This window comes from Emys orbicularis, chromosome 18 (genome assembly GCF_028017835.1).
Source record: "Emys orbicularis isolate rEmyOrb1 chromosome 18, rEmyOrb1.hap1, whole genome shotgun sequence".
NCBI classification, from domain to species: Eukaryota; Metazoa; Chordata; order Testudines; family Emydidae; genus Emys; species Emys orbicularis.
Genome location: NC_088700.1, coordinates 2,432,656 through 2,455,327, shown reverse-complemented (window position 1 = coordinate 2,455,327; position 22,672 = coordinate 2,432,656). Strand labels below are relative to the sequence as shown.

Below are 22,672 nucleotides of genomic sequence, written 5' to 3'. Positions count from 1 at the left end.
TAGTATTCTTATTACTACTGTAGGTACTAGCTTTAGAAAAGGTAACATCTCATTAAGCCAAAATGCCAATTACTGGGGGGAAAAAAACATTAAGATTTTTACATTTGATGATGTCGGATTAATATAAATTTAAAAATTACTATAATGGGACAATTTTTACAGAGTAATTTCATCTTAGCTGTAAATGATAATTCAGATGCTTTTAGAGAAAGTGGTGCATAAATATGGTTGAAAATTGATTTAACTTCTTGCAGAAGATACTGAAGAATGACACATTTTGTTTAATACACCAGCTAATGTAGTCCTAAAAGCTGAAACAACTGCCAGTTCACAGTCCTAAATTTGCTGTGGGAGATTAATGAAAACTTATATTTTGCTGAAATTTTAATAATGGGCAGATGAGACAATAGAATTTTAGTAGAGGTCTTAACAATATAGTATAACCAGCAAAAGGCTTGTCATTTTCTATAGATTAATATTGTTCAAGACTTACGTGGTTGGATCTGGCTCAACACACTAATGCTTCCTGCATTGACCTTCTACACTCTGGTGGTGTAAATTTATATCCCATTTGAGGATTTCAACTTATAGTGAAACTACAGAGAGTTTCCATATCTGGAGTCTGGTAACAAGTGGAGTACTTGCTTTTTAGAAAGGACAACAGCTACCAGGGAGAGGAAAGCCCTGGCACTTGAGTCAAATACACACTGCTGATGCAGAAGCAGGCGTCCTTTTAATAGAGATAATTTGGAGTTGCAGAACTGCATCCTATTTGTCTCCGCAGGTGCTGCTATCACAGCCGTGGAGAGGAGCAGTGTAAACTTAGAGGGAAACAATAAAAACCTCAACACTCAATTTTTCCCACTTGCAAAAAATTTCCCCTTTCAGTTTATGAATTCACACCCAGATTTTCTCGTCTACAGTACACATGCTCACCTCTGTGTTCAGAGAACTTAAGTGCCTACAGCTAAATGCTTAAAAGTATACAGTGGAAAAACCATGTTCCAAAGATATCAGCCTAACAACCACCTTTCCAACTATTTTCCCCATGAGAGAAAGGATTAGACTTGTGTGTGCCTCAGCAACACACAAAACAGCTACTTGGCATTACAATCTAAAGGGTTTTTTAAAATCTGCAAACTGGACCATCCTATTTGGATATTTTTTTTAGCTCCAATAAAATGGTGAATATGAGCATGTGAATTTGTGCATACCCATCTGAACATTGTAACCACTCCACACTACAGAATGACAAGATAAATTGTAATGGCTCCTTCAGAGCCATTACAATGTATTTTGTCAAAGACCCTTGTGTTAATGTCTCTATTCTATGGATTATCATAATGTATCATGTCAAACACTCATGGCGCAGTATTTCAAAGATACACTGAGATATGTCAAACTTTTGGTGCACTTAAAAGCATTTTGAAACACTGTGGCATAGAGGTGCCTGGAAGGAAAGCAAGGACTATAATGGAATGGGTTGCCTTAGGATCAAAAGAAAACTGACTAGGAATAGAAGTTAAAGGACTGAGTTCAACACATAAACCTACTGAAATGCCAATGTAGGGCTGCCATGCATTCCTTCAATTACCCAACTGTGCTTTAACACTGCGCTGTTTCAACCATCAAACTGTGTGCAGTGTTATGATACAATCCGCAGAATACTGTATTGCTATTCTGTGGTCACGTATAATATAGCCTGCAGCCATATCACCTTGTATCAGATTTCTAGCTAAGCATGGCCTGCCTGGGTGAGTACTGGAATAAGAACTCTCCAAGGAATACTTAGAGGGCATAGGAAATTGTGCTGGTGATTCAGTACTGGCATTCTTCATTCGGAATGAATAAAGCGCAGATCCTGACCACCTGTGGCTCTTCCTGGAAGGTGTAGAGGTGTTAACCCAGTGTCCTTGTCGTATTTCTTGTTAGGTCTGGACTGCACCTGGGGTGGTAACTAACCTTTTGCCTACTGCAGTTTTTAGACAGGTACAGCATTACCTCAAAGGGCTGCACTATCTAACCTAAGTTGTTGGGTAATTTTACAATTCACAGTTAGCTATTTGTTATGTTCTACCCAAGAGGTGGCTGCATTTTGGTGGTGGGTGAAGACAGTCCTATGTTCCCCTAAGTTTAATACTTCAAATAATTGGTTCATGAGGATGATGTTATACTAAAGGTAAAATGTGTGGACTAATAGCCAAATCAATCTGATACCTAGTCAGAAATTTTGTAGTAACAAAAATAAAACACTGATCTCCTCTAGAGTCTTTAATCAAAGGTTTCTTAAAGTACTTTATAAATATTAACTAATTAAGGTTAAAAAAACTGGGCATGTTTAGACATGAGAAAGAAGACTGCGGGGGGACCTGATGATAGTCTTCAAAAACATGTTAAGAGGTGTTTTAAAGAAGACTGTTTCAATTGTTCTTTATGTCCACTGAAAGTAGGACAAGAAGCAATTGGCATGATATGCAGCAAGGGAAATTTACATTAGATATTAGGAAAAACTTTGTAATTATAAGGATAGTTAAGCACAGGAAAGGTTACCAAGGGCGGTTGTGGAATCCCGATCACTGATGGTTTTTAAGAACAGGTTAGACAAACACCTGTCGGGGATGGTCTGGGTTTACTTGGTCCTGCTCGGCGCAGGGGAATGGACTAGATGGCCTCTCAAGGTCCTTTCCAGCCCGACATTTCTAGGATTCTATAATTACGACTCACAATACAGCCTTGTAGAGTATTAATCTTCTGTTCCCAGTTTCAATGGGTGGCTTTCCACAAGTCATAGCCTCTCAATCTGTGTTTACTCATTTGTAAAATGGATAGAAGAAGTGTCTATCTCAGAGGGGTATTATGAGGCTGAACTTACTCATATATCAGATCCTCAGATGAAAAGTCTGTATAGAAGGGCATGTTAGTAGTGTTATTAATTCTTTGACTGATTAACTAGTAGCCACAACCAAAATCAGATTCAGGGATAACGTTTTCATTAGAATTTAAAATCTGAATTATTTGACAAAGTTTAAATGATTAAACTGGGGGATTTTATATTGGAAATATTTCAGATCCTCTGTAAAACAGAACAACCTCTACTAATCTTGTTTTATTTGGCTATGTGAAGAGGACAGTTTAAGGTTTGTCGAATTTCTCTAGTTGCTGATCGTGGGAGAGAAGCCAGGAATTCCACCATCAGAACAGATCATCTATCTAAAGATGGCAAGACATTAGGACCCCTGAGGGTGCAATGGATAATAGCAGTAATATCAGTAACAGCAGAGAGAAATTCCCTGCCCAGAAAAATCCTGACTATAGAACTTGGCATATTGCTCCTATACCTGCAGCTTTATCAGAATGTTGAGGAGACCAAAATAATTCAACAACAGAGGAAAGAATCATCTCCAAGCGCTGACTGGAGACACCATCATAGGAGATACTTGCCACACATAAGCAGCTGTGAGTAAACCTGTCAAATATTTACAGGCCTGTTGGGTGTTTGAAATGGAGATCACAATGTAGTTTTTGAATGTAAAAGCATCTACTTGGCAAAGCAATCAGCTCAAGTGGACACTCCAGGCCTAGACCAAGAGTCCGTTCAGCAGTTCTGAAGTCAGAGACCAAGACTATGTCTACACTGAGCACCTTACAGCAGCAAAGCTGTGCTGCCATAAGGCATGCTGTATAGCCGCTCTTTGTTGGCATGCGAGAGCTCTCGGGTCAACAAAATAAAGCCACCCCCAACATGGGGCGGTAGCTTTGTTGGCAGGATCCTGCCGGCAAACTCTGTCCACGCCAGTGCTTTTCGTCAGTAAAACTTTTGTCAGTCGGGGTGTTTTTTATTCAGAAAGTGCAGTATAGATGAAGCCCAAGTATCTCATTGGGGGAAAAGATACTATTCCAAAAAGTGGCTACTAAAGATCAAAGGTGTTAAGTTCACAACTACCTTGGCATTTTGTGCTCTTTCATTATCTATTTAACTAGAGGCAAAACACCATCATGTTGCTCTGTAAAGTTAGGTTCCTACAAATGATACAGGGATTTCCTGTGCGAAAGAGGCAGAAATCAAAAGTGAGAAAAGCTTTTAAGACCATGTATTGCAGAAACATAGCATCAAGAAAGATGAGAACTGTATGAAGTAAAACAAATATATTTTCACTATGTGCTTGACAACAGGAGATGTGAGGAAACAGGCTCCAGGGAGGTCAGATGCCCATCTCCTGATCATGGTTTCTAGAAAGAAATAAGAGGCATGTCATTCTGATCTGACACACCCATGGTGGGGACGCAGTTATTTATGACCCAGACAAAAAGGGGTCTGTTGCTTCTTAGGAGCCAGGCCAAATATCACAATAACAAACACAAATTATATACCTGAGAGAAGAAAAAATTCCACCATTGCCTTAGGGGTTGTGTATCTGAGAGCCCTGAAGGTGGCTTTTCCCCTCAGGAAGAACCATGAGGTCTATGAGACAGACCTCAGATAATCTCTTATGAGCTGGGTTCATTCTTCTCATTATTTGTAGGGCACTAGTGCCTAGGAGCGCCGCTATACCTGTGCCAGGTGTCTGGCCTGGAAGAAGAGGGAGCACAGCTCAGCTGGGGAGGACCATGAAGAAGAGCAGACTGGTGTGATGGTGTGAGAGAAGCCTGGCTGGGCCCAGGAGCTGACTGGAGGCTGAGGTCTCCATGCTGCGGTGGAAACTAGGCATGATACAGACTATCTGATTTATTACCAGGAACCCACTGATGGGCATTAAGACAAGCTGATGCAGCTAGGGTCCACAAGAAAGGAAAGGGACTGAAAACAGAGCCCAACACGGCCAAAGGTTCTTTTGGTTTGTGTTTATATTGGATTTTCACCTGAGGACTCCATCACCCCAGCAGGGGGTTGAACTCTCTCGGTGACTAGGCCAGAGAGCTAAGCCACCTCCATAACGAAAGAGTGCTGAAGACTCTACTGGGGAAACTGAGGCAGAGCTGCTCAGTGCAGTGCCACAACACCAGGGAGAATGCAGGGACAACACCTACACCACAGATCAGTACAGAAGTAAGGTTTTTGTTCATGTGCAAAGCTGAAATTATTTTGGGAAGATCACTCTCACTAGCATTATAACTGCACTTAGTTCAGGCAATGAATGAGGTATATCATCAGAAGAACTGATTTTCAAATGGTGAAAAAGATAAAACAGTAAAAGAAACATCAGAATGGAGGCACATGTCTAGACATTTCTAGTGATGTGCCTACAAGGCCTCCAGGAACAAAGCATGGAGTCCGACTCAAAACACGAGGCATTAGCTGGCATGTGAAAATGACAGACTGCTAATCTCAAAGATACTACAGAAGTATCAGCTGTAGTATGGCTACTTAAAATATTAAATAGATGACATATTCAAGAGCAAGCAAATATGTATTTCCTCAATAAAACAAAAATACAAGGTTAACTCCATTGCAAAAATGTCCCCTTATTACTTTAATGTACTAGTATATTGCTTAATGAAAGTTCTTAATTGTAATTCAATTAATTACATACACAGAGTCCCCAATTACATTTTCCAGTAAGACATTGGCTTTGGTACAGGTCTAAAGGCACTTAACCAATTTTAATATATTAAGACCAATTTCCCTTGAATACTAATTACTACCTAATGGTAAAATGAGAAAGAGGAACTTTCCAGAAGCAGGATGGAAAGAATAAACTAAATTAGCAATGAAGAATTTGCTGTTTTTCATAAAAGCATTTCACATAGCAAAATACAGGCATTCAGTTTAAATATAAATCTGAATGTAAGTTAAAAAGTTCCAAATTTGGGAGATTAGTTTGAGCATGTCTAGTAAATGCTAGACGTTTAGGAGATTTTTGCACGTGTATTTCTATTAATGAAAAGTTTTCTGTTTCCACTTAATCCCATGAAATATAAAGTATACATTCACCCAAAGGAAACTGGCATCTATTTTACTAGCATCTGTTTGGCTCCATGTGAAAAAATAAATGAGCACATTTAATAAATAGCTCTTCTAATTGAGATTCTTCTCTATCCGAATACACAATTAAGTTAAAGAGAAATAATTTGAAATCAGACCTAACATACAATATAGCTAATTCTACTGGATGTAAAGTTTTGATTTACACCGATCAGTTTCTGTTTTGCATTGTCCCAGACCTATACGCTACACATCAGAGTTGGAGCTGACGAAAACCAATGATTACATTATTATTTTATTAACGACCACATGTCATCACAGACTATTTGACATCTCATCCAAAAGACAGCACCTGCAGCACCCCAAGGCCAAACACTGCCCTCCAAGGAGTGATTCTAGGTCGCAGGGTTAGGCAGAGCGGTGTCTGTGGTTTCAGCACAGGCGCCATGAGCTCATTCATTAACGACGGCGTGGCTGCTCGGTTGTTCTGTTAAGTTCGCTGAAGCCTTGGGGCTCCTTACAGGAATGGGCATCGGGGGGAGTCGGAGTGCACTAGCCCGGGGGTAGGCAACCTATGGCACGTGTGCCGAAGGCGGCACGTGAACTGATTTTCAGTGGCACTCTCACTGCCCGGGTCCTGGCCACCGGTCCGGGGGGCTCTGCATTTTAATTTAATTTTAAATGAAGCTTCTTAAACATTTTAAAAACCTTATTTACTTTACATACAACAATAGTTTAGTTATATATTATAGACTTATAGAAAGAGACCTTCTAAACATTAAAATGTATTACTGGCACGCGAAACCTTAAATCAGAGTGAATAAATGAAGACTCGGCACACCACTTCTGAAAGGTTGCCGAACCCTGCACTAGAGCATCAGCCTCCACAAAAAATTTTCAGGGAAAAGCGACAGGGATCCGCTAGACAGCTGATAGTGGCTGAAAGAACTGGAATTCAGGTGAGTTTACTTTCTCAGCCGCCCTAATGGGAGAGTTACCACTGCACCATGCTGGGGTACTGGTTCAGTGCTGACCAGAGGGAAGGACAGGGCCACCTACTGAATCACCAACACCTAGATGTTTCTTAGAGGCTTCCCATCCAAGTACTGACCTGGTATGACCCTGCTTAGCTTGGGAGAACTCAGAGGATCACACCACAGTTCTCATGGCTGCGGGCTACACTATGCATTCTTGCCCGATATTGTACAGATAGGTCTGGAAGTGCAATGTGTGTATTCAGCTTTGAATCAGACAGTTCAGGTTCAAGAGTTTGGTTATATTTTAAATGAAAGAGGCAAAATTGTCAAAAATATGATCAATGCCGGCTTTGGTTCAGGAAAAGAGCTGGTACATGTAAGAACAATTTAATATTACACTGTTTACTTTATGAAATGTAAATTTCATACAAAAGGAACAGTTCAGAGATATACTCAAAGAAATATTAAACAATTCATATATAAACCCCAAGATAGGATCATGGGACAGTCTGATTTACTTAACAAGATTAAAACTATTGTGTTTGCACATTCAAGGCTGGTCTTCTCTATGGGGAGACCGACGCTGCTGCCATTGATACAGCAGGGATCAATTTAGCGGGTCTAGTGAAGACCCACTAAATCGACGGTAGAGTGCTCTCCAGTTGACCCCGGTACTCCAGCTCCCCGAGAAGAGTAAGAGAAGTCGACTGGAGAGCGTTTCCATTTGACGCAGTGCAGTGAAGACACCGGGGTAAGTTGACCGAAGTTACGTCGACTCCAGCTATGTTATTCATGTAGCTGGAGTAGCGCAACTTAGGTCGACTTACCTCCGTAGTGAAGATAAACCCTTAAAGAAGCTCTTTCAACTTTTGTAGGGTTTCTCCCTGAAGTACTCTAGAATAAAAGGGCACAAAATAAAGGTGAAGCATGAAGAAGGTCTCAGGAGCGAAGTCCATCCACTCTGAACATGGGAGCCAGGAACATGAAGTCTAATCTCAACTCTGACACTGAGTTGCTATTAGTCAAGTCACTTCAGCTCAAAGTCTCAATTCTGCCATTCGTTAAATGGGGGACAGCACCACATACCTGGCACATGAGGTTGGAGTTACCCCACTAATGCTCCATCACTTTTCTATGTCATATCCTTGGTGGGGAAATTCAGGAAGAAATGCTATAGCCTTATAAGCATAAATGAAAGGATTTAATCTTTGTAAGGAAACCAGAAATTCCATGCTCTTCAGCAAGGGCTCCAATCGCCACTCTTCGCAACAGAAAACCTCTTAGCATGGGTTTAACTGAGATCATAGTCAAAAACCAGTTTTCTGACTAATGAAGAAAAAAAAAAAAAAAAAAAAGAGTGTTGCGTAGAAGTGAGAAGAAAACTAAACTGAGAGCTTGGCCACTGGAACAGTTGGAAAGACAAAGGGATGAACCAAAAGGGGGAACACTTTACATTTGTCTCCAACAAATTTTGTGAAACTTATAAAAACAAAATAAAACAAAACAACCCCCAAAAGTAATGTTTTTGCATATCTGGAGAGAAAACAATTTGTCTCCACACTTAGATAAACACCACCTCTAAACCTCTGCTCTAGTTACATCTACATGATTAATTTCTTTTAGAGGTTAAAAGCTGCTGCTTCTTGGGCAGCAGAATTGACATGGTAAAATGTATAGCAGACCAATAACTTTATCCACTAAATAGTGCTTGCAACAGAAGAAGCTTTATATTTCAAGTGTTTTTCACAGTTGGTCATAACTTTACAGAACAGAGTTTTAACAGAAAAAGATTAATCAAGAAGTGATAAACAGGATGCAGACTATTTACCAAAAGGTATGAAATCAATCATTTCACTTTGGAATATTCTTTTGGCACAGTTGAAAAGTGCCTTAGGAAACAGAGCCTCTTCAAAACTTGCTCGTCCAGCCGGTACAGCCTGTGTTCCAGAATACATAACTTATGTGAGCTTAAGCAATTTACAAGAGCAAGAGTGAAAAGGGCAAACATACTGTTCTCTCGGACAAGGCAGAATTCCAAAGTGCTCTGGCTCTCCAAGGTACAGTCTAAGTCTACTGGGACATTGGGTTCACTCTGCTTCTCCAGACGATACTGAGGACCTGAAACATAAAATAACTTGTAAAATTCTCTGGATTCTAATTAAAAGACAGCTTATGAGGGTCAGTTAACAATACTTAAACTCAAGAGGTAAAGTCGATGGTTGTTTATGTCTAAAGTTCTTGTCCACCAGGAAAAAAAATAGTAATAAAGGAGTGGAGGATGGTATGCTTAGAAAGTGCATGGAAACAGACTATCCCAGTCACTGCCCACAGTGTGACATTTCCTGCCTACTTCACTGCCAACAAAAAATATCAACACACACTTCTGACCTACACCCAACTAGCTCTATGTATCCACCTGTATCCCCACCCAGGTTCTCTCACTGGCAGTAAAGTTGTTTATTTGGACCTCAAACTGTCCTTAGAAAAAGTAAAATGCAGCTTTCTTTGACTCAGTCTTCCCAGCCATTCTGTATCTAGTGGAAACTGGCCTGTTGTGAAAGGTAGTTGGCCTGCACTTTGCCTCAGAGATGGAGCTATTCTCACATGCTGTCTGGAAGCTGAAGAACATTCTGAAGAGAAGGCAGATGCACTGCAGTATAGCTAAACAATTCCCATGTAAAGACACACAGTGCTACTTTGCTTATCTGAGTGCTTCCCACTCCCAGCCCGGCATAAAAAACTATGTATTCCTTACTGCAGGCTCAAACGGATGTGCACGCACACAGACACAAGGGTGGATTTAAAATGGCAGGAAAGGTGTGATTGTACTGACAAGCCACTAAAGCAAAGGTGACCATGACCAGGAGGGTCTCAGAGTGTATGCTGTACCTTGAGACAGTTGGGGAGCAGGCAAGGGTGGGGGTTGGTTTGCAAGAGAAATTTATATTATGGATTTCATTTCATTGTACAACTCAGCTCTACAATCCTGGGATATTTCTTCTTCCTGCTCATTTTGTGTCTTGTGACAGCCTAGACTTCTAATGCTCACAAGACTGGCACTGCCATTTTAGACATTAGCAGTGGTGACCAGTGCTATTTTCCACATTAACTCAAGATAATGTGACAGACTTTGTACACAGGAATGAGCCTTTCCAGTTATCATTGTTTCTACAGTTTCAGGTAACAGGTCCCAATGCGAGATGGAGTCGGAGATCAGTTAATACCTCAATGGCTGTAAGCAGTGGCAAGGGTCACCGGTATATATATATGAATCCATCGTTCTACCAGAGATCTGAATACTGTTAGCATTACTGCTGAATATACACAAATGCAGTACATATGGGGACTGAATCAGATACAAATGTGGACTGCTGCTGTTTCAAACCAATTACTTTCAAATACATTTCACTTAACTAGATTTTTCCCCAAGATTCAAGTGTCAATCTCTCTATACCCGTTAATTCAAAGCACTGAAAAGAATGGTGTTTATTTGAAAGTTAGTGTTTTCCAAGCTATACAAAGTATTTTAATAAATGATCATGACGACAAATAGATGTCTTCTTGTGTCTTTCATTCCTACAGATCACAGTTGTACACCTTACACTGAAATAAAACTACAAACAGGGAACACTTCTCCCATTAGTGAAATGAAGCCATTTCTGGGGTGTTACAGAAGGGCTGTTTCAACAGCGCACAGAAACACTATGCAGCGAATTAGAAGAGTATGAAACACGTAACTTCTGTAAATGAAACTGCAGAGGAAATGTAGGTAGCAGAATGTCACTTCCTAAGTAGATTGATTGAAACATCACAGCTAATACCCCTACTCTTGCAAAAAGTACCATTGGGGTGTTAATGAACACAAGTGGCTAGGACAGTGGTGGGCAACCCATGGCCCATCAGGGTAATCCACTGGCGGGCCGCCAAACAGTTTGTTTACATTGATTGTTCCACTGGGCTAGGACCTCTGTTTTCTCTCTCAAAAGATGAACCAATGATTACGTAGTTTGGTGCACAGTTGCTGTGAGTCCAGAAAAATAATTTTATCCAAGAAACCCATTTCAATTAGTAAGGTATGTCCTCAACCCGATCCCTTAACGCACACGACACAAAGGATAGCACCAGCCATAGTGGATGAGTGCCCCTTGATGGATAGCAGGTCTCTACAATACAAATGGCTGCTACAGCACGAGCACTTTCGGTTAGTGTTACTGCTGTGTGACAAAGCTGAATGGTGACCGTCCAGTGGAAAACCTCTCCAACGATTCCACTGAAAGAAGACTTTTAATACTTTAAAAAGCTAATTAGCCCATTTGTGCTTATTGTTAAAGTCCTTCCTTCTGGCCCCCAAATCTGGCCAAAAATGCCACTGGTAATTTAAAGAACATCTTTAATTTCTAAGGCAAACAGTAACTATTAGATTAAATCATTATTTTCATTAACTCTCTTTGACCATGCAAACATTTCAAAGTAGCTGCTTTTACCCTGCAAAGCTACCTAAACAAGGAAAAGCTGCGTCTATACCTGTGACACTTAAGGTCTATATACTGGCCCATGCCAGCTGATTCAGGCTCACGGGGTTCTGGCTAAGGGGCTGTTTAATTGTGGTGTAGACACTCTGGCTTGGGCTATAGCCTAAGCTCTGGGACCCTCCTACCTCGCAGGATCCTAGAGCCCAGGCTCCAGAATGAGCCTGAACATCTACACTGCAATTAAACAGCCCCTTAGCCTGAGCCCTGCAAGCCCGAGTGTCTAACTGCAGTATAAAAATACCCCTCCATGCACACGTCCCATCAAGGCCAGAGAAGCACAAGTGTCCACAATAAAAAATTGTTTTCTCAAGTCACTAAAAATAGCAGCTGGTCTACCAGGCTGACTACGTAACGACGTCTTTTTAGTGATATGAAGGGTCTCTAAACAGGATCTTAATACAGCAAAACTGTTAAAATTGAAATCATGAAATATATTCCCTCTCTATTAGTGGCTAAGTATTTCATCATATACTATGATAATTCAAAGTCAGTAAAGCATTCAGAAATATTTAAAACAAAAAAAAATTAAGCCTTTTAGCCTCAGATGGCATGCCTCAGAGAGGGAATTTGTTAGCCAATTCATTTAAATTTACTACAGCATAGTTTCAATTACAGTTCCTCATTGTGTTTCCCCAGAAGCCATGTGAAGAGCACACCGCATGTTCTGAGTATATTTTGCTCTTGAAATAGTGCATTATTCTTCTGTAAAATGGAGTCTCCTTATTCCTGGTGACTTTCAGAACAGATGCAGGGCCAGGCTATTTGCAGGCCACAAGAGGAAAGCACAACTATTCCCTCTGTGCCCAGAACAATCAGCAATTGCATACGTAGCTGGTTCCAAGCATTTATAAAACAAATTGCACTCCAAGAAAAAGCAGAGATGTTTTATCTAAGCACAAATAGCAAAAGGAGCAAAGTATGTACAGCACCATCTTCCTTCTTCTACAAGACTTGAGCCATTGCAAATCTGTCTCAAAAACTGAAAATAAATAAGGCCTGGTTTGTCAGACAGAAGGAAAAGCGGAATTTACTGAGGATAAACTTCAAATAAATACCAAATCAATCACTCAATCTGGGTTTAAATGTTGTCGTAGGTGTTTAAACTGACAAGGTAAAGGAGATTCAGACAGAGTGCAAAAACTACCTGCTTAGTCCATCTTGCTGTAAGGGAATAGTAGAGAGTAATCTCCAGTGGTCCCCAAACAACTGCAGAACATACACAATGAACAAAGTGGGCAGAGAGATTTGTAGCCTCTGATGTGAATTTCCATGAACTGGCTGATTCAAATCCAAATCTTAGTTCTTAATCTTGCAGCATAAGAGAGATGTATTTTGCAAATCTTTCTCTATTTGCAAACAACACAAGAGATCTGTGCTGCAGAGATCAGACCAGCATTAAGGTTATTGTAATTTTCTTAACAGACCATAATCTGTACAATGAGAACTGAAAGAGTGTATCACGTGAATCCCAGATCCATGAGTACTTCAAACCTGGTACAGTTTACTCAGTTTTCCCACATGCTGCAAACTAGTACCAGGGCCATGTACAAATGGAAATGTTTTGGGAAAAGGAATGTATTCCTCAACTCTCAGTATCTTTGACCCTTTTAAAATAAATTGAAGTTACATGTGTGCTAATGGGACTTTGTTTATTTGATTTCCAGCAGATGCAGAGGGCAGAGAGGAGAGTTGAGTCTCATTCTCCCTTTTCTTCCACCTCCACTGGGTCCCACCAGGGCCCCCAACCCACCTCCACTGAGCTTTCCATGGGCACAGCTCCAGGGTGCCCTCAGACTCTGGGTTCATCTACCCCCAGGGCGATCCACAGCAGCATACACCCCACTTCACACCCTTTGCCTTCTGTTTAAGATTAGAAGCTCTTGTTTGCTGGTGAGATGCCCAGCACACTGATACGTTGGTAATAATAAAAGTCAATTTTGTGAAATGAGTTAAATGTAGTTTTACACACTGCACTCCCACCCATCTGCTGCCCAAAGCTGCGGTTTCACCATCACTTGGTAATTCCTTAAAGGACCTTTCTTTTGCCTGAGGCTGTGGGAAAGACACACACAAAGAACAGGGGAACCAGTGACATTGACTAGATGCGGTGTAGACCACAGACAAGAATGTATTTTTTCTTAATCTCAGTTACTGCCATTTTAGGTGTGACTGATGACAACAGCAGGTAAAAGCAGACAACAGTATGATTTCTAAGTTGACTCCATCCCCATAGAATTATTGCTGAACCAGATATGAAGAATCATGGAGGGAGAGAATTAAAAATCAATGCTCGATAGCAGCTTATCCTCTCCCTATGGATCACAGATTCCCCAGGCTCTGGATCCATGTTGAAGAAGAAAATGACTTCCATAGGCTCAATGCCATTTTTGCTCAATACACTCCCTGCCAAGCTGCATGGCGCAGAAGGCGCCAGCAATTGCAGCTGGAGACCTTTGGGCGTAATCTTGCCAGTAGTGAGGCAATTTTGGAGCAAATTGTGAATTTTCGCAATTCTGTAAAATACCTAAATATTGTTAATAAATATACAGTCTGACTATAAACGAGATACTACGTTTAAGATTGAACAAATGAAAAACCGCAACACTACAGGGTGCTGCTGCGGCAATTTCTATTGGAACAGATTCTTCGGAGAAGTGAGTACTATATAATTCAGAGTGTAAATGGGTCTTTAGGCAGTACATACCCTTTAGAAATGGGTTTAAAATGTCAAAAATGTGTAGAAAGCTACATGACCTCTACGTTACAACAACAACAAATGTAAGGGTGATTCTATGGAGCAGTTGTATTGAGTAAATAGAAAACTCATTTCAGATGTTCAAAAGATGAATTTATAGTGGAAATAGCATGTAACTTAATGGTCTAATAACAAAATTTTGCTCTGGGCATTTCAAGAGAATTTCCAAGTTATAATACCAAAGTTGGATTTTTATGGATTTTTGTAATCCTGAGGCAAACATTTCCACACATAAGTTTAAAAGAAACCCTTCAGAACATGGCATATGAAAGGTAAGTGGCATTGTACCTCCATTTAACTATTTAACTCTTACCTTTAACTAAAAGGACTATTACTTTAGCATACAGCTCAGGTCTAACTGCAGCAGGTTGAAACAGTGGTTCAGTATATTTTCACACACTACCGTTAACATGGGCAAAGATGGACAGCAGGTCATTTGCGTGACATCCCACCATCAAACTAGGAGTTGAGGTGCTAGGAGGAAAACTGCTGTGGGCAGAAGACAACTATGAGCCCTCCAAGCCCCATCCCTGTTCTGTTAGTTCACCAAAATACTCCAAGGGAATTACACAGGGAAAGGGCAATCAGGGCTGTGGAGTGACCAAACCTGGCATATTAGTACATCCAATGAGAAAGGAGTGAGGTGGGTATGAACCAGAAGCGTGATCTGAACTAAGCCAAAATGGGAAGAGATGAAGCAGTTGTACCTGAAAGCAAATAATTTTTCATTCAAAGACTAGAAGAGATTAATTCAAGGGTACAATACATACCCAATAGGCTAAGCTCTCTTTAGCTCTTGGAGGAGGTGCTAAGGTTGAATCCCTATTCCAGCAGACATTGCAGACAAGTTGCCTTGGGCACACTGATCTTCTTAATTTTTGGACCACACTGCTGGGCAAAATATCCTGCAAATATGAGCAAGTGCCTAAACACAAAGAATTGCAAAAGCTAGCACAGACAGAGCAACTCTTCTCTTTTAGCAATGATTTTAACACACTCACTGATCAATAACTGTTGAACAACTGTACTAACTTCATCACAAAGGCAGAACTATTCATTTACAAAACAATACTCTAAATATCTTGACTGCAGACATCAAACTTGCATGCAACATTTAAATGCATATAATTATATAATGCACAATCCCACCAGTTAAAATGCTGATTTGCCCCTCAGTGTGGCTGCTAGAAAGATTTGTACTGTACTATGTTATTGTGTTAAACATTGCAGCAGCTGCCTCTTCAAATAGCAGGAGGATCATTAGGAATTTTTTAAAAAAAATACATGAAACAAAGTCATTCTTTAGCTTCCTATGGCACAATATAAAATTTACCCTTGGTGATGAGAACCACAGAGTATAATCGAATTAAACAATTCCCTCAAAAAAGGAGAAAGGCCATGCCTATTACAACAAACCATGCCTGCTGCCTAGTGAAACTGCAAAGCCTTCAGAAAGGGTTTCGAAAGCCTGACCCATCAGTTCTAATTTTTAAAACTTATCCTTTCAGTCAAGACTAGAAAAAGGCCCATTCCAACTTTTATCTTTCCTACAAAGTGCTGTTATCTTGGTCTGATGTCAGGAGCTTTATCTCTCTTTCTGCTGACAAGCAGAGACGAGAGAGATAAGATTGGGAACGAATCTCACTTCTCTGAGTAAATAAATAATCAATACTCATCTAAATGTAAATGAGAAAGTATCCCCCTCTGATAACAGGGCTCTTATCAAAGAGCCAATTTTCTGCAGACATTTGGCCTCAACCAAATCACCATCATTCAGCCCCAGCCTAATGGCTAAAAATCGTAACTAAATTGAACCGATCACCAGAGATCAACTAAGTTCAGCCCTGGCTACTTCAGGTTCAAATGTTTTGGAATGCAATTTTGCCCCCATTAACTTTCAATAGCAATGAAAAATACACTGGTCAGGGGTTGGAATGTGCACAATAAACAAACTCAAACACTTATTTTTTTAAAGTGTTTAAACAAAAAACAAACCAAACCCCAGCTCAGTGTGCAAACAAATAAATGTTACAATAAGGATAAAAATGGAGATGGGGGGAAGACTTAGCTCAATGTTTCAATCTGTATGGAATGCTGAGAGCTGTAATTCTGCTGCCAAATAGCAATTCAACTATTTAAAGACAGGTAGAAATAAAGAGACAGACTAGATTAAAATGTCACTGAAGAACTAAATGAACGTCTCTCTACAACATTCCCCTTATTTATTCCCATCACCAAAGCATTGGTGTATGCCGGGGTGGCCAAACTTACTTACCCTCCGAGCCCTATACAACAATCTTCATAAATTTGAGAGCTGGGGCTCAGGGCTTTGGCCCTTGGTAGGCGCCTGCTGGGCTCGGGGCTTCAGCCCCACTCCAGCTGAAGCCCTGAGATCCCCCTCTCTGCTGCGCAGAAGCCCCTATCCCATCACCCCACTGCAAGGCAGAAGTCCTGAGCTCACCCCCAGTCTGATAGGTAGAGAATGGGCGTGGGGGGGCTCTGCGAGCTGCACTTTAACAGTAAACGAGCCGCATGTGGCTTGCGAGCCACAGTTTGCTCACCCCTGGTCTATGTCCTGGTCAGCTCCTGCCTTGACTAATGCAACCCACTTGTCCCTGATCTTCCCGATCTGCACCCTGCAGCCCCAGGTTAGCCAGCTTGCTTCAGCTACAATCATTCTCCTCACCCGGTACTGGAACTATGTTTCCTCAAGGTCCTGCAGTGCCTTGTGATCCCTATAGAGAACAGGAGTACTTGTGACACCTTAGAGACTAACAAATTTATTAGAGCATAAGCTTTCGTGGGCTACAGCCCACTTCTTCGGATGCATATAGAATGGAACATATATGCTATATGCATCCGAAGAAGTGGGCTGTAGCCCACGAAAGCTTATGCTCTAATAAATTTGTTAGTCTCTAAGGTGCCACAAGTACTCCTGTTCTCTTTGCGGATACAGACTAACACGGCTGCTACTCTGAAACTTGTGATCCCTATGACATCCCAAAGCCATCATCCTTATTTCCAAGGCCCTGCGCACTTGACTTGCCCCCTATCTCCCTATACAACAGTGGCTCTCAAACTTTTGTACTGGTGACCCCTTTCACATAGCAAGCCTCTCAGTGCGACCCCCTTTATAAATTAAAAACACTTCTTTATATATTTAACACCATTATAAATGCTGGAGGCAAAGCGGGGTTTGGGGTGGAGGCTGACAGTTCGCGACCTCCCCATGTACGAACTCCAGACCCCCAGTTTGAGAACCCCTAGCTCACCCTGTGTGCTTCCCTCTCTGCTTCCATACACAACTGCTCCCTTCTCTCATAGTGCCCCCTAGAATGCTGTCTCCACTAGGGAATTCTACAGAAATATTCCCAATTCAGTTTAGTGGGAGGTTTAGTGTCAACTTCGTGTTTTTATCATTGTGTTTATTAAGCCTGCTGAGGCTAGTGGCACAACTGGGTCTAGAACCCTAGGACTCCTGATTCCTAGTCCTGTATCTGAGCCAGTGGACCACATAGACTAACTATAAACCAGTTCTTCTGTGCTAATCCCCTTTGACTGCAGCATAGTACCCAGGCAAATGTTAAATTCTGCATTCCAAGGGGGAAATACCCTCTCCCCACTCATCGCCTGCTGTGGCTCAGTAGGAAATAGGAATGAAAAAGGAGGAACCCCACCATCCTGTAGGGGAAAGAGTAAAGCTGAATCACTGGCTGCTTGTTGTGCTGCAATAACTCTCTCCTGTGAGGTGAAGACATGGTTCCCGACAGCAGCCTGTGAGCTCTGCAACAGCAGGAGTGATGAAACAAAGAGAAGAGGGTTTTGGCCAGATACATCCTCTCTGATTACAGTGAAAACCCATGTAGAAGTGTGGGGTATTTTGTTGGTGGGGCAAAACCCCACTTCACTGAAGGGGACCTCTTTGTAAGAGCATCACCATTCCCAAGGCTTTTCGCCTTCATTCACGGTCACCATCCACACACACTGCACGGAGTGAGTCCTTCCCCCTCCTTTTGCAAAGCCTTTCCCTGCGACCCCCTCAAACCCTTCCACAGCCTAGCATCCATGTCTTAACGGCCCCAGGGAGACCGAGCGCGCCTGAGGCAGGAGGATTATTTCAAGTGTTCTTTAAAGTACTGTATGTATTTGTGATGCTACAAATACTCATGAGAACAATGAGGAATTTAAAGTTTGCAATCATCCCCTGATGGCCAAGGCAATGGATGCATGACAGACAGTGGATGGTCAGATGCGAACAAGAGGCATTTTCCTCCACATCACAGCTCTGCTCTAGCTTAGGGTATGTCTACACTACAGGATTAATTCGAATTTATATAATTCGAATTTAGGAAACCGATTTTGTAAATTCGAATGTATTCGGCCACACTAGGCACCATTAATTCGGTGGTTTGCGTCCAAGCTACCATAGTAGCATCGATTTCCAGAGCGTTGCATTGTGGGTAGCTTTTACATAGCTATCCCATAGTTCCCGCAGTCTCCACCCCCCTTGGAATTCTGGGTTGAGACCCCAGTGCATGATGGGGCAAAAAACATTGTCGCAGGTAGTTCTGGGTACAGCCTCCCCCTCCCTCCCTGAAAGCAACGGCAGACAACCATTTCGCGCCTTTTTTCCTGAGTGAACTCTGCAGACTCCATTCTGCATCAAGCATGGATCCCGTTGTGCTCCAGAACGCAGTCTTGAACATTATAAACACCTCGCGCTTTCTCGTGGAGTTTATGCTTACACAGGACCAGAAACAAGAGGCGAGGAGGAGGAGGAGGCGGCGATTGCAGCGCAGCGACCAGCGTGATGAGGACATGGACACGGACACAGAATTCTCTGAGACCGCGGGCCCCGGTGCTTTGGAGATTATGATGTTAATGGGCCAGGTTATAGGCTTTGAACGCCGATTCTGGGCCCGGGAAACAAGCACAGACTGGTGGGACCGCATAGTGTTGCAGGTGTGGGACGATTCCCAGTGGCTGAGAAACTTTCGCATGCGTAAGGGCACTTTCATGGAACTTTGTGACTTGCTTTCCCCTGCCCTGAAGCGCCAGAATACCAAGATGAGAGCAGCCCTCACAGTTGAGAAGCGAGTGGCGATAGCCCTGTGGAAGCTTGCAACGCCAGACAGCTACCGGTCAGTCGGGAATCAATTTGGAGTGGGCAAATCTACTGTGGGGGCTGCTGTGATGCAAGTAGCCAAAGCAATCACGGAGGTGCTGCTACGAAAGGTAGTGACTCTGGGAAATGTGCAGGTCATAGTGGATGGCTTTGCTGCAATGGGATTCCCTAACTGTGGTGGGGCAATAGATGGAACCCATATTCCTATCTTGGCACCGGAGCACCAGGGTACCCAGTACATAAACCGCAAGGGGTACTTCTCAATGGTGCTGCAAGCACTTGTGGATCACAAGGGACGTTTCACCAACATCCATGTGGGCTGGCCGGGAAGGGTTCATGACGCTCGCGTCTTCAGGAACACCAATCTGTTTAAACGGCTGCAGCAAGGGACTTACTTTCCGGACCAGAAAATAACCGTGGGGGATGTTGAAATGCCAATTGTTATTCTTGGGGACCCAGCCTACCCCTTAATGCCATGGCTCATGAAGCCATACACAGGCAGCCTGGACAGGAGTCAGGAGTTGTTCAACTACAGGCTGAGCAAGTGCAGAATGGTGGTAGAATGTGCATTTGGCCGTTTAAAAGGTCGCTGGCGATCCTTATTGACTCGCTCAGACCTCAGCCAAACCAATATCCCCATTGTTATTACTGCTTGCTGTGTGCTTCACAATCTCTGTGAGAGCAAGGGGGAGACCTTTATGGCAGGGTGGGAGGCTGAGGCAAATCGCCTGGCTGCTGATTACTCACAGCCAGACACCAGGGCGATTAGAAGAGCACACGATGAAGCGCTGCGCATTAGGGAAGCTTTGAAAACCAGTTTCATGACTGGCCAGGCTACAGTGTGAAATTTATGTTTGTTTATCCTTCCTGAAAACCCGCCCCCTTTATTGACTCATTCTCTGTAAGGAACCCACCCTCCCCCTTCCCCCAGCTTGCTTTCAAAGGAAATAAAGTCACCATTGTTTAAAAATCATTTATTCTTTATGAATTGATTATAAAAAGAGGGAGAGAACCTGAGTGGGGTTTGGGAGGAGGATCAGCGGGAAGGAAAAGCCCAGTAAAAAAAGGTTAAGAAAATGGCAGCCTTTTGCTTGGGCTGTCCACTGGGGTGGAATGGGAGGGTGTACGGAGCCTCCCCCCCCCCCGTGTTCTTACACATCTGGGTGTGGAGGCTATGGAAAATGGTGAGGAGGTAGGGGGGTTATACAGGGGCTGTAGCGGCACAGAACCTGAGTGGGGTTTGGGAGGAGGATCTGCGGGAAGGAAAAGCCCAGTAAAAAAAGGTTAAAAAAATGGCAGCCTTTTGCTTGGGCTGTCCACTGGGGTGGAATGGGAGGGTGTACGGAGCCTCCCCCCCCGTGTTCTTACACGTCTGGGTGTGGAGGCTATGGAACATGGTGAGGAGGTAGGGGGGTTATACAGGGGCTGTAGCGGCACTCGGTTCTCCAGCAGCCGTTCCTGAAGCTCCACCAGACGCCGGAGCATGTCTGTTTGCTCACGCAGCAGCCCCAGCGTTGCTTCCCGACTCCTCTGATCTTCCTGCCGCCACCTCTCATCTCGAGCGTCTCTCCTCTCCTCACGTTGGTCCCTCCTGTCCTCACGTTGGTCCCTCATGTCCTCACGTTGGTCCCTCCTGTCCTCACGGTCACTGGCTTCTTTCCTATACTTGCAAACCGTCTCCTTCCACTCATTCAGATGAGCTCTTTCATTCCTGGTGGATTGCATGATTTCGGAAAACATCTCTTCTCTCGTTTTTTTTTTACGACGCCTTATCTGGGATAGCCTTCGGGAAGGAGGAGGGAGGCTTGAAACATTTGCACCTGCTGGAGGGAGTGAAAAAAGGAGAGAATTTTTTTAAAAGATACATCTTTCAGAACAATGCTTATACTCTTTCACGGTGTATACTATTCACATTACATAGCACATGTGATTTCTGTGCAAGGTCGCATTTTGCCTCTTAATATTGAGTGCCTGTGGCTTTGCTGCTAGAGATCACAGACGCAGGTCGGGGAAACAGAATTCACCTTGCATGCTGCCATGGTAAGCCACTGTCTTTAGGCTTCTGCGCCCTGCTTTCCCACATACCAAGCAAAGCCCGTTGTGCTGCAGTTTTCCTGTTAGCTTGTTTTCTGCTGCTGAAGGTTAACACCCCCCCCCCATCCAATTCTCTGGGATGAGTGCTTTATCCCTCCCCCCACCGCCTGGCTGGTATCAGGGAAGATCCCTGCAGGAACCAAACTAACACCCCCCCCCCCACCCGCCATGAATTCTCTGGGATGAGTGCTTTATCCCTCCCCCCACCGCGTGGCTGGTATCAGGGAAGATCCCTGCAGGAACCAAACTAACACCCCCCCCCCACCCGCCATGAATTCTCTGGGATGAGTGCTTTATCCCTCCCCCCACCGCGTGGCTGGTATCAGGGAAGATCCCTGCAGGAACCAAACTAACACCACCACCCCCCACCCGCCATGAATTCTCTGGGATGAGTGCTTTATCCCTCCCCCCACCGCGTGGCTGGTATCAGGGAAGATCCCTGCAGGAACCAAACTAACACCCCCCCCCCCCCCACCCGCCATGAATTCTCTGGGATGAGTGCTTTATCCCTCCCCCCACCGCCTGGCTGGTATCAGGGAAGATCCCTGCTAGCAAAACGCGAAAAGCTCTGGGCCAATCCTCCCCCCCCCCTTGCACTTGGCTAAATGCAGGGAAGGATTTCTTTTCAGCCACAGGCAAACAGCCCAGTAGGAACGGCCACCTCAGTCCCCTTAATTAAATTCCCTTATTTCAACCAGGTTACCCTAAGCGATATCACTCTCCTGAGGATTACACAGCAAGATAAAGAACGGATGTTGCTTGAATGCCAGCAAACACCGGGACCATACGCTGCCAGGCTCTGTCAGGCAATGATACCAGATTACTTGCTACTAGCATGGCGTGGTCAAGTGTCCTACCATGGAGGACGGAATAAGGCTGCACTGCCCAGAAACCTTGTGGCAAGGCTTTTGGAGTACCTCCAGGAGAGCTTCATGGAGATGTCCCTGGAGGATTTCCGCTCCATCCCCAGACATGTTAACAGACTTTTCCAGTAGCTGTACTGGCTGCGAATGCATCCCAAGTGCTCAGGGCAAATTAATCATTAAAAATGCTTGCTTTTAAACCATGTTTTATATTTTAAAAGGTAAACTCACCTGAGGTCCCTTCCATGGGGTCATGGTCTTGGGTGCTGGCTTGGGAGGCTTGGGAGGGTACTTCAGTCAGGGTGAGAAACAGTTCCTGGCTGTTGGGGAGAACGGAGAGCTGGGTGCTCTCTGCCAGCTCGTCCTCCTCCTCCTCCTCCTCTTCCCCTTCCGCGGAATCATC

At 43.3% G+C, this 22,672-nt stretch overlaps 1 protein-coding gene across 1 annotated transcript in view; it reads right to left on the bottom strand.

Annotated features, from left to right (window-relative positions):
• The window catches only part of MAPKAP1 (MAPK associated protein 1), a 161,329-nt gene that overhangs the window by 22,821 nt on the left and 115,836 nt on the right, over window positions 1–22,672 (bottom strand). The window contains exon 8 of the mRNA XM_065418804.1: window positions 8,911–9,018. Within this exon, the coding sequence (XP_065274876.1) occupies window positions 8,911–9,018 (108 nt within the window). The remainder of the gene's footprint in view (window positions 1–8,910; window positions 9,019–22,672) is intronic.